At 39.4% G+C, this 13104-nt stretch overlaps 1 protein-coding gene across 1 annotated transcript in view; it reads right to left on the reverse strand.

Moving 5' to 3' along the window:
* RFX6 (regulatory factor X6) overlaps positions 1 to 12889 on the reverse strand; it is a 36856-nt gene extending 23967 nt beyond the window's left edge. Inside the window, exons 1-5 of the mRNA XM_050892969.1 lie at positions 12691 to 12889; positions 12223 to 12379; positions 10566 to 10689; positions 8959 to 9020; positions 1077 to 1154 (exon numbers count right to left, since the gene is read on the reverse strand). Of these exons, the coding sequence (XP_050748926.1) occupies positions 1077 to 1154; positions 8959 to 9020; positions 10566 to 10689; positions 12223 to 12379; positions 12691 to 12889 (620 nt within the window). The remainder of the gene's footprint in view (positions 1 to 1076; positions 1155 to 8958; positions 9021 to 10565; positions 10690 to 12222; positions 12380 to 12690) is intronic.
* Positions 12890 to 13104: the final 215 nt, after the last annotated feature.

Genomic DNA, 13104 nt, shown 5'->3' on the forward strand with positions numbered 1-13104 from the left:
AATTGTGCAAGAACAGAGCTTTACATGAAAAGGGCACTGGCTGACATAAAGCTGAGGACTAAGAGTGATTATTCCCTTAAATGAAAATAACTGCCTTTTAGTCAATTAAATGAGCAATTTGTTCAAGATAATTCTGTATTATGAAAGAACCTCATCTCGTTGTGTACCAGCAACACCTCCGCAGCTCTGGATAAATACTGGACAAGGAAATGGCATATTCCAGTCTATTATACCTTAAGTCCTGCAGTGGAGCAATCCCTCCTTTTAAGCATCATTGGCAACATTACCCTCAATTTTTACATTTGTCCTATTGTTTGGAAAAAGTTTCTTTGGATATAACCTAAATCTGCAGCAGCTGAATTTTCTATGTATGATTATAAACTCATTTATTCCTTTCCTTTCTCCGAGTCCCCACTTCTTATACAGGTATACTGCCGTAGACAATGAAAGCCATCATTCAAGCCATATGTGAACACAGACATTTGTTTTACGAACTATTAATCTTTGGCAAACCAACAGGCAGCTATCGTAACGTATTGATCCTGCTAGCTGTCCCTTAAATAAATATAATTAGAGCTTCCTGGGTTAGGTTTAAACTGATATTAGCCAGTCAAAGGACTTGTAAATATTAATCTACAGTGACCCCTCCCTCCTGCCCACAGGTGCCAGCTTCACACCATTCTCCAGACGTTTCATAATGGGAAGCTATCCTGGGGAAAGAACTCAGAGGGTGACACACAAGCAAACAAAATGAGACAAGTGTTCTGGAAATGGTGTTTTGCTGCCTCACACAAGCTTGAACAAATCCTCTGCTGTTATAAGTTGATGCAGCTCTACACTGACTGCGGTGGGGCCATACTGGAAGACACTAGCAAAAGATCTAGATCAACCTCTCAAAACAAAATCAGTGTCTTCAGGGAGCAAACTGCTACTTAAATCTGGGAATGCCAGATATTGAGATATGCAGCAATACTAGTTCTGGTATCAACAAAAATTAGTGTCCTACAAATATCTTCCTAAGAGAAGGTTAAATTTAGACCTTCACTGACTAAGTCTTAGAAGTTATGTTATTGTACCTGGTTAAGCCTTTTCCAGAATACACAGAGTGGTAGTACGCACTGCTTTCTTTAATGCCAATTCCATAATAGTGATACCTGCGGAAAAAAAAGAGGAATCTTAATGAGTGACATGTCAAGTAAAGCAAACTGTCAAATTGATCTTCAATGCTTTCTGAAAACTTTTCTTAACAGTGTCTACCAATTCCTTTCACTGACATGGAACAAAATCTGGTCTCATAGAAAACAGTATTGTCATGATTTGATCCAAAATTCAAGGATAGGATCTTCTTTAAATTTAAAACACTTTCTCTCTTACAAGAATGTAGCTGGAACAGCAAATCTCCTAGAAACGTTCCATCTCTTTTCCCTAATGTGCATTCTCTTTCATTTTACTTCATTTGTTGAAAGAGTGCTGGATTTGATCTACCAGGTTTATTTTATCAGGCTTACCACTGTTATATTTAGACAGTCCCACAGAGCACTTCTCAGCTGAAAATAACTCGCCAGTGTACCCTATAAATTAGTGTTCAGCCTCCTATGACTAAAAATGTTAACATGTCATTCATTCATTCTTCTCTCAGGTTGTAGGCTGACCAACTCTGAATTATTTAGCCACTTAAGCAGTTCTTATCCACATTTGTCTCCCTTGCTGCTCTCCTGGAGATTACTGCTCCCAAACAGAGCTGGAAGAAGTAAGCATATGCCTATTGCTCAGGCTCTGCAGTGCTGAGCCCAACACCTTAGCCAAAGACACTAAAGAGGGTGGGTTGGTGCTAAGAAAACTGGCTATGCAGTAGATACTTATTGCTTTCCACTGATTCTGCTACAAAAGAAGTGACCTTCAGGAGAAGGGCAGGAGAGCAAGCTGGGGGCAGCTCTTTCTTTACCAGTCATAGCAAAGTTTGCTTGAGTTCATCTATCAAAGGTGATAGGCCCTGTCTTATAAATTCCACTCAACAGATTTAAAAACTGATTGTGTTAAACCAATTTGTCTAAGAATCTTATGGACAGTATACTCAGGTTCATTTGTTTTTTACTAAAATTAGCTTGAAAACACCATGGCAGCTTGTTTAACCGAACCGCTTCAAAGTAACACTTGTAGTTCAAGTACATTGTATGTAAACAAAGACTAACACAGAGGTAATAATTTGCAACGAATTGCACTAATTTCATTGAAACTTCTCAAAAGCTTGAAGAAATGCACTCTTAAGACACAAAGACCCCAGCAAATAGAATACATAAACAAAAATTTTCAGCTCATCTCTGCTGTTCCTGGTGATGCCAATTAAAAATAATCACAATCTTACTGTTTGTTCTTGTATGGGACAGTCACAGATAAGAATAAAACCCTCAAATGCTTTATATTGACAAAGCTGACTAAAGGCATTAGATACAAACGCTATTTAAGAAAATGTTCATTAGGGTGATATATTTGCTTAGCCTAGGTAGCTTTGAAAATCTCAGCTGAAATAGTCATTCGGCTTCTGGACAGTCTGTCGTGTGCATTCCAGATTTTACAGTCAAGAAATGTGACAGAAAGTGGCTGCTGTTAAATATCATAGCTTTTACTGTTTGCCTGAAACTGATGAGTCTCCATAATACCATTAGATCGCAGTGGTACCTGGCGACCCATAGGAAGGCCAAAAGTTTCTCTCCTATTTCTTTACCGTTAGTTTTCTTGCCCCCTAAGTGTATTTTTCTGAGGGATGGTGATGTGGTGAACTGACCATTTTTAAATACCTGTTAATACTCAGAAGCTCAGACATAGGACCATTTGCTCATAACAGTTCCATTTTTATCCATTAAAGTCAGAGTTGGCTGATCAAAGCAAAATGACACCTGAAGGTGGTTTAGGATGCCAATGGGACCTTTCATTAAATGTCATAATGCTAGACTGTTTTCCTCCGGTTCACATACAGTACTGTGTCACCTACGGTGTGAGTTAAAGTCCTGAAGGTTTTCAACCACTACTTTTGGTTTAGGAGTATTAAACTGATAGACTTGGGCCAAAGACCTGGATCTGGAAATTCCTAATACTTGACAGAGTTCTGACGCAAATGCTAAAGGCATGAACATTTTTTCTTCTTTCATGAAAATGAAGTAATTTTAGATGTGACACAAGAGGTATTGAAAATATACATGTATGGATTCTTTGAAATAACAGCATTTACTTAGTCTTGACATTGCAAATGTTGTGCATTGAACAGGATAAAAACCAACATAGAGCTGTGACTGCTTCTTTAGCAATGTTATCTGCACATTTGTCATTGGCCATGTAAGCAAGCAGTTGCCTACATCTCATTCCAACACCCTAAATCTCCCCGTTTCAATCACATGCCATTTTTTAAATTCTCAAAATAAAACTTCACACTTTCACCACAAATTTGGAATTCCCTCCTGCTAAAGTTGGAGTGGGCCAGAGGCAAGGCAAAGCATTACTTCTTTACAAAGTTAGGATTCAATATCTAGATTATTCAACATCTAATTCAATATTAACATATTTGGGCTAGAAACTGGAACTGTTGTATGATTTGGATTCTCAGGTTTCCAGTGGTAGACAGTATACTTGTTACTGCTCTGGAATGCCCCAAGATATCAGAATTTACCATTGTGACATTTTGTTATGTAGAGAATAGATATTTTCAGTACCTATTCTGTGTGTATTAAAGGCATAGCAGTTATCATTCTGATTTCCTTCAGCAATTTGTGTAGTTGAACTTTTGGTACTAAAAAATACAGCTTTCCAGTCATGACACAGAAGCAATTAAAAAAATTATAATCTGTACTTTTTGAGCTCTGTCTGGCATATTTCACAGAGTAGAGAAGATTTTTATTCTCTTACAAGCCAAAGTCATTAGCTGAATAGCTTATTTTAGGCTCCCTGTTGGGAGTAGTATACCCATCCCAGACACACTGATAATATCTTTAATGTACAACTTCAAGTACCTTCTTTCTGTCTCTTTATATGCATATTTCTATGTGTATGTACAGTATATATGTATTTTACTATTTATATTTCTATTGTATAATTAATAAAATGAAACCAGTCATCATAAGGATCTTATTCTCAATTTTTGTAACAAACCTCTTAAAAAGCAAGCTGAACTGCTTTCCTCTTTTAATTTCAGTGGTTTGTTGTAGCATATGTTCCTACGCAACTAGTAGCCCTGATTTTAGCATACACTGACACAAATGATAGCTGATAAGGAAATGATAGGCTTAAGCTGTTCAGGGACTTGCAATAACTTGTTATCACAGGGCCAGCTGCCATATCAGTTTTATTAACCCACTAAATCACTCCTAATAAATAAGATAATAGTTTTCAGACATGATGGATAAAAGCTAAGATTCATCATTGATCAAAGTCTACAAAGAAATTAAATTGTAACTTGAGCTCAAACAGTCTTATGTGTGTGGACTGAGCAGTACGTACGTTTTCCCGAATAGCTGCTCCAGGTTTTCATGTACTGTGAAGGTTATAACTGAATTCTAGCAGTGACCACACAGTATGTTCAACATTACCTATGCAAAAAGGCAGATTGAGAACCTGCTGCACAGACAACTGTTGCTTATGAAATACTAATCTAAGAGAGCAGTTTGCAGTATTTATCGTGCTGGGTCTTCTTCCACTCAGCAGGAATATAGAAAACTTCCCCTACATTCAGCAATCTGGAGTGATTAGCATGGGCACGAGAGATGAATGAACTTTGTTAACAAAATTGTGTCCAATGTGTTGTATCTTCTTGGCCAAATGTTTAAATGAGTGTTTTAGTATTGACACTTTTGTACAAATGGGTTGTTGGATGTAAACACAGAGAGAGAAATTCTGACTCAAAGTTCTAGGATTTATTAGAGCCATTTTTAAGTCTCTCCTTTGCCCAGAACTGGAGATGACAAATGCTGCTTGGAATCAGAGGAGGAACTAAGGTTTGTGTATATCTCACACCTTAGAACAGCACCTGTATCCCACACCTTAGAACAGGAGTTCTTTCTCAAATCCAATTCATGCTCATGAGAATGCTAGAAAGAGCTTGGCCTTGTTTCGGTGTGGGAAAAAAAACCATTTCTGTCACCTTGAAGATGATGGAAAAGGGAACTGATTTTCTTTGCTTTCTTCTGACCACAGCCAGGCTCTATCGATACGTTACTGTGTATGCATGCAGTGTCCAGTAAGGCACTTTATTTCTAGCTGGTTAGCTTTTCTTTGCAATATAAGAACAATGATTCCATTGGAGAGGAATTGCCTTTTTTCCTTTCATGCTTTTGCAGCATCTGGCTCAGTAGAGCCCTGGACAATGACCAGAGCTCCTAGGCAATACTGCCGTATGAAATATCACTGTTAGGAATAGTTAGTACTATTACTGCTCCTACTAACCTTATATCGAAATAATGATAGCAACAACAGAAATAAAAAAATGTCACTACGCTACCACGCTTAAAAACCTAGGATTTAATTGCTAGTAAAAAGTGTCTCTTACCAGTCCCAGTAACCCAGCTTTGTTCCACACAGAAACAGCTTACAACATTTAGAGTCCATGCTGACATAAAAGCAGAGGGTAACTAGTCATTTACTGAAACTGATGAACAGTCCCTTAATTTGCTTATTAATTTAATGGAAATACTTCTGTAAATGATATTTGTGTGACTAACTGCTACCTGGTGAAAGCAGAAGCTCAGTGAGCCTGTGGTTCTGAGGGGAATATGGTCCACAACATCAGAGACAGATAAATAGATAATCAGAGATTATTATTTATACTGCCACTTCTGTATGACTACTTGCTGCTGTATTCAGTCTCTGAACTGCAGATATTGTCACTTGTGCCTTTTGTGAGGTCCTTTTTTGCACAGCAAGAACAATGTAAATGTATCTTAATGGAAATGAGAATTGCAGAGGAAAAGCCTCTGAGGAAAACTCTGATAAAAAAAATAAGGAGAAACAAATGCCAGATGTTCAAACAAAACCTGCTGATGCCTCATCCCTTTGAGGAAATTGTTCAAGAACAGTTAATCCATATGAAAATATGGCACATAATACCACCAAGGTCAGTAAGGATATGGGATCTGCCAAAGAAATGTCGGACATGAGGTATTTCTGTGCTAATACTGTTAAATGTCTTAGAGAAAAGGGGAATATGGTGACAAATGTCCCAACACAATTAATTTTGTAGCTAGATTCCCATGTCAAAAATGAGATTTGAAACATACGCCTTTTCTTAATAGAGGTTGACTTACTGTGCTTTAAATTATGCAGACACAAGATACGTTTTGGAAGTTCGGATCCTGATTGGATCTTGTTTATCAATTCATTAGATATGTCAGAACAAAAATATAATGAGCGTTTAGGAGACTTTTCCCCTTGTATTATCTCATTCATTACACCCTGAAAGTGGTTCTCCAAATATGTTGGGTTATGAACCTAACTAAGACTTAACCAAGGCATTGATGAGTTAGTAGGTTGTCAAATATTCCTGCACAGATTGTGAATGCCGGATCTCCTAAAATCTTAAACACAACACCAGCAGCAAATGTACATCTGCAAAGCTGACTAAGTCTACATCAGCTTATGCCTGTAACTATAGCTGAACTTCACCACAGCAGACAATACCTGAAATCCCGCTTTTCCCCTATAAATAACCTTTCTAATAGTAACTCTCCTCAAAAACCCTTTATTCAGTATCTATAGGTCATCTGCAAAAAGATAAATGAACTTCAATTCCAGTTTTCCTCTATACAGTGCAGATTCTGTACTCTCTCCTGAAAAAAATCAATGGATTACAAATTTGTAAGACTGTGACAGAAACTACGAAAGAACAGTCCTCTGTTAAAAAAGGAAAAATATTCTATGCAGGCTTTCTTTCCTTTGGATATTATTTTTATTAATGATTATTTAAAATAAATACTTGAGACATACTCAAGAAATAGAATGTCTTTGTAAAAATTTGGAATTTAAATTCTTCCTCACCTTCGTCTATACTGCGACAAAACCTAAAATTCACAAATGACTGTGAATATCTCCTAATGCATTCTTCAGCAAAGCTAAGGTGGAATCAACCAGCTATTTGTCATATTTCTAAGGCAGGAAGAAAACCAAGCATAACAACATGAAACAACCCCCCAAAATTATAGAAGTAAACAATGCATCTTTCAGACATTCCTAGTATATTGCAAAGCACTTAGGAAAACCACAGTCTTGTAGTTTTTTTTCCTTTTCAGTCTCCTTTCATTTGAGTTTTGCTTACAAATTACTGAAAGACAAGAGTAACTTTGTCTTTCAAGGCTAAGTTGTTCAAAACAAAGAGTATTCCCAAACAAACAGAATGTTTGAGTTTCTTCTATTACTACCAGTATTCTGGTTTTCTATCTTATTCATTAGCAAAATGTTTCTTTGCTCATTTTCTGGGGTTTAGTTTTGTTTCAGTAAACCATCAACTCTTTGTGCTTTCTTCTATAAGTCAAGGATAGTTTCTTGAATCTTATTCAGTAAGTACATAAACACATTTGTAATTTTAAGCATGAGAAAAATCCTGGGGCTACTCATATATTTAAAGGCATGCATCTCCTAAAATATAAGCATTAATAATAAATGTTTAATTTCTGTGTATACACAGAAAGCTGGACACAATATCTATCCTAATTTGCTCTTCATAGCAATGTCTTATGTTTAGGAAAACTTATTTTGAAATCAATAGAAATATACAGATAAGGATCTGTTCTAAATTTGATTTGGGATTGAAAACCATTAAGTTTTTGGAGAGTTACTTTAAAAGAACAAAATTATTTAACTAGTCCTATTTTATGTTGAATGGTATGGGCACACTATTTCGGTTTAAATATTTTTTAAACCAGATATTGATAACCCTGAAATAACAGTTTAAAGCACAACAGTCAGAAAAGCTCAGAGCCAGTCTTGGTTTCAGGCAATACAGAGAACTGTTGTATTTGTGACTCCCCAAACAGGGATAGAAGTTTCCTAGAATTACCTAATTTATAGCTTGACACTAGCAATACCCTAGAGCATTATTTTGACTTGTCTACATTCCTTACATCAATACACCACACAGTTTTTAATTTCCTTAAGAAGCAGCATTCCCGTATTAAAAAACAAAATCAGACTGGGGACAATTCATCAGTCCTTCCTCAGCAGTCTTGATATCAGGGCATAGGAGGGAGGGTGGATGTAAGGGAATATGTTGTTACCACTGTTCACCAGTGTTACACTAACTTTATCATGGTCAAAAGCATAATGCCAGAACCAGAACTAATAAAAATTTCACCACAGGTGATTTATAATTATCTGTGATCTATTCCTACAGCCTGATACTCCACAGATCAAATATACAAATTAATTGGATACATTATTTATGAAATGACTGCACTACAGGTTGTGTATTTTTCAGAGTTTTTATAAATTACCCACAACAAAGAGCAGATGTATACCTTCTTCTCAATTTAAGACAATGCTATTTTCTAGTGTCTTTAAATTAATCCATATTGTTATGTAGAGAACACAAGGAAAGTTGTTAGGCTTGCAAAAGGCAAATAAAATCATAGTTGAATTGCACATTATTTATAGAAATATGAGCAGCAATAACAAAGACATGTATTATATAATGTTTTTTATGTATGACATTTTGACATATATTTGCAACAAATGCATGGCTCTATAAATATAATAACAAGTTTTAGAAGCTTAATCAGTTTAATTTTAGAAATTATGCCTGCAGTAATGTTTTCAAACTCAAACTCTGTATCAGTTTCGTCATGTACATGAAAGTTATCACTTGCAGCCTGTCATCTGAATAAACCCCCCTGCCAATTAGTATCTATTATGGAGACATGGAAATACATGTCATTCCTAGAATGTATTCTGTAAGTGGATACACAGATAATTGTGCCTTACTTTGAATGGCCCCTTGTTCCAAGCCGCCTTGTGGTAAGGAGAGGGAATTTCTGGCGAATGGTCTAAAGAGAAAATAACTGTATTAATTTCTAACACTGGTATACTTCCTTAGCAATCTGTTCATAGAAAAATCGTAGTGTAAATATATGGTCTAATGTACTCCATGAATAAATATTTGTGACACTTATGTCACAACATAAGCAATTAAGCATGTTTTACACTGCAGGGGTCCTTCCATCCTCATGCATCTTGCTGTGTATCTCCAGTCTTCCCACCCATAAACTCCTTCCCACCCTTCCCACCTGTTCTTCCTTTCCGTTTTCACTTCTACAATTTAAAATCTAGTTTTCTTCACCAGGATCCTGTTTCATTCAGGTTCCTAAAGTACAACTCTCTCTTTTGCTTCAGAGATCTAAACAGAACCAGGGAAAGATCTGCCTCTAGCTATTCTGTTTTCAAGTCAAACAACTAAAAATAAATTGATTTTTGATTTGAAAAGTGTGACCTGAAGGTTAAAGCAAGCAAGTATTTGCCTCACAGGTAGTTCTGTGTCCTCCACTATCGAAGTGCTGGACAGTCTTAAACTTATTTATGCTCACTGAAACCCTATGAAAGTTTCTGTTAGCTCTATGCTGCACATAAAGAATTCATGTTATGTGATTTAATCCAAGTGAAGCAAAACATTCTGTCACTGGACTCCTGAGATTGAGATTAGTGCCCTAAAAGTGTCCAACTCTTCCTGTAAAGAATGATGCTTAAGGCAAAAGGTTTATTAAGTAAAAAAGTAATTCAATAATAGAGGTAGATCTAATAGATGCATCTAATAGACAGATCACTGTTAAAACAGTATTTAAATGGAAAGCTGTTGTGTTCCTCATTTGTACTGAAACTGTGTAATGAAAATTAGACATACACTTTCTCAGTATATCCAGTTCAAGAGGAAAAAAGTAGTAAGCGAACATTTTATGAACTGGATTTTAAATCCATTATTATTATTTAATTAAATTAATGCATTTTGCTATGTATGAACAATGACTAGATCAGTAGTGTTTAAAAAAAGATGATCCTTGAAGCATTTTCGGTTTCCTGTTTCACTAACTACTCAGGATTTAATGTGTAGAGTTCACATCTCCCTTTCATTAAATGATTTCAGGATTAATTGTAGGGAAGGGTAGAAAAGAGGATGAATCAACAGCTTTTTATTCAGGAGCTCTTTGTGTTATTAATTTTTATTCCCCTTCTTGTATTGCTTCTTGTGTCACATCTCACTTTACACTGCCTTTAGTATAATTGAAAGTGTCTTCCATGTCAGATCTGGTTTTGTGGAAAGAACCCTATTAATGTCATCATCAAAAAGGAAAAAAAAAAGCTCTCAGAGAATGCCTTTTTTTGTATGAAATAACAATAAATCAAAGGGAATTTCAGTTTCATTCTCCTAAAGCTGATGTCATGGAATCACTTCATATGGAACAGTGTAGTTAATCTGATTCCATGTACATTAGCAGTAGAAAATGTGTGAATTTGAGAGGAATGTTGACACAGGTATACTAAATTGTGACTCTATCAAAGAATTAATCTAACAAATTATGAAGGCATTTACTCTTTACCTTCCCAAAAGTTGCAGCACAGGCAGGTTCCAGCTTCTCTTTTCTGCAGAAATCTAAATAATGTGCATAAAGGATGCATCTTGGTAAACAAACTCCTTCACAGACAATGTAGTTTTCTTCCAGCCTGCATAGAGAAAGAAACTCCCAGAGTAAGAAGCAACACACCATGTCTCCCGATTTTATTTCCCTTCTGGTTTTTGGTACTGCGCACTTTTTTTTTTTTAATTTTACTGAAGAATTCCACGAGAGCACACAGATGAGTTTCTCCTGAATAACACAGATACTACAGACTGACTCCACACTTGGTGCTTAGGTTAGTTGCAGAATATGGAAAACCTGGGGCCAGGTCCCTTTTCTTAATGAGTCTTTTTCAATGTCTGGACTTTTTTGCTTTATATAAATAATTAAGTTATCATCACCTAAGAGCCAGCCTTGCTCTGAAAATAAGAGCACTAACTCAACTATGAAAGACTTGGGTTTAAGTCTGTCCTTTGAATAGAGCAGGGGCTTGAACTTGCATCTTCTGTCCCACTGTATCTTTAACACCTGGGCTAATGTCTCTTTTCTTCCTACTTTTGCTTTTTAATTTCCGCGCTGGACCTGAAACTGTTTCTTGACCAAACCACACTGAAAAGCAAAGAACTGGCTTTTTCTGAAGGGGATGCATTTTCATGTAGCTTCCCAATCAGTTTACAGAATACAAGTGCCTAGTGATGGTCATTAAAGCAAAATTTTAAAAACTGAAGTAAAAAACTGGCTGTCTTCACTTGAACTGAACTCTTGGTAACAGCTGGGTATTTCACTGTTGTCTTGTTTCTTTTCTTTATCAGTTTACATTATTTGCTACTCCTGGGATGATGGGCAATAAATTTATTTCTCAAATTACACAAATCTGTAAGAAAATTAACACAGATTTACAGTCTGCATTTGGTAACTAAGTTCCCATTTAATTCAACAGCACTCCTCCCTAATTTCACATGTGCTTTAATAGAAACATTTATCAATTAATGCCTGCAGAATTTGACCTCTTACTTGGTTAATTTTTGCCCAGATAAAATGAAGTAAAGTTAGGGCTTCCACCGATGGTAGAATATAATGTAAAAAAAATACATTATAAGACAGTGAAAATCTAACAGTCATAGCCTCAAAGGATAATTAAAACATCCATTCACAAATGTAATTCTTAAGTAATGTTTCATTTCTACATTTTTTCAATACGTTTCATCGATAGCCACGTACTGTGAGAATCTGACAGAGATTTCTGCTAAATGCTAAACTTCTGCTAATTTAAAAAACCAGAAATTCGGGGGTGGATGTCCTTATTTGTAGACGAGGCTTATCCGAAAAAAAAAAAAAGCCAACGAACCAAACATCCCACAACCCCGCAAATGACAAGTATTTCTACAAGAACGGTGAGAGGTAACCCTCCTTGCCGGCTCAGCTTTTAAAGAATCGTCCCTTTGGGCCTGACGGACACACCGGCTCGGTCCCGCCGGTGGCAGCGCAGCGAAGACGCGGGGCGTCCCCGCCGAGCGCTCAGGCCCGCGGCCCCGAGGCGGCTCCGGGCGCGGGGGCTCCGCCGCCGCCGGCCCCGCAGCGCGGCCGCCCCGGGGCGGGGGCGGGCAGCGGGGGCTCGCCGCCGGCGCCGGAGCCCTACCATTGCAGGGTGAGCTGCGTCTGCTTCTTCTTGTCCTTCATGATCTGCGTGACGCTCTTCTTCGCAGACGGGCTCTGGTCCGCGGCTTTCAGCGCGCCGTCGCGAGCATCTGCATCCTCTTCTTCCGAGGAGAGGGCTTCGCTGTTAAAGTGTGTTTCTGAGCGCCGCGGGGGGAACAAGAAGAGAAACCCAAGGGCATCGTTACGGGCCGGCAGCACGCCGCCTCCTCCCGACGCGACTGCGGCCCCGCAGGCGCCCGTTTAACCGGCCGCCCTGCCCGCCGCTGCCTGAGGGGACGGGCCCGCCGCCCGCCCCGAGGCCAGGCGGCCGCACCCGCCTTACCTCGCGTCCCCGCCGGATCCCCAGCAGCAGCGACGGTTCGGGCGCCTGCCGCGCCTCGCCCGGGCTGCCCGCACCTGCCCTCACCGCGGGCTGAAAGGGGAACGCCGCCGGCACCCCACCTCTTACCTGACTTGATGCCGGCGGGCAGCGCCGGCTCCGGGAGCCCCCTCTCGGCGCCCGCCGCGGCGCACAGCCCCTCCTCGGCGCAGGGCAGCAAGCCTCGCCCCACCAAGCCGGCGTAGCAGTCCTCCTGCGCGGCGGAGGACACTGCCTGCGCGGCCGGGAGGTGTAGGAAGGCGTCCTCTTGCTCAGGTCCCTTGGCCATGCTCCTCACCGGCGCCTCCTCTGCCCCGCCGCGGCGCGGGCGGCGCCCATGGGCGGCGGGAAGGGACGGGACGGGACAGGGACGGGGACGGGGACGGGGCGGGCGCGGCGGCGGCCTTAGGGCGCGGGGGGCACCCGCTGGGGCATGGGCAGCGCCGGCCGTTTGTGCGGGGCTCTGGCACCTCGGCGGGAGGCGGTGTCAGCCAAGCGGGGACG

The sequence above is a fragment of the Gymnogyps californianus genome, chromosome 3 (genome assembly GCF_018139145.2).
Source record: "Gymnogyps californianus isolate 813 chromosome 3, ASM1813914v2, whole genome shotgun sequence".
Lineage (NCBI taxonomy): Eukaryota > Metazoa > Chordata > Aves > Accipitriformes > Cathartidae > Gymnogyps > Gymnogyps californianus.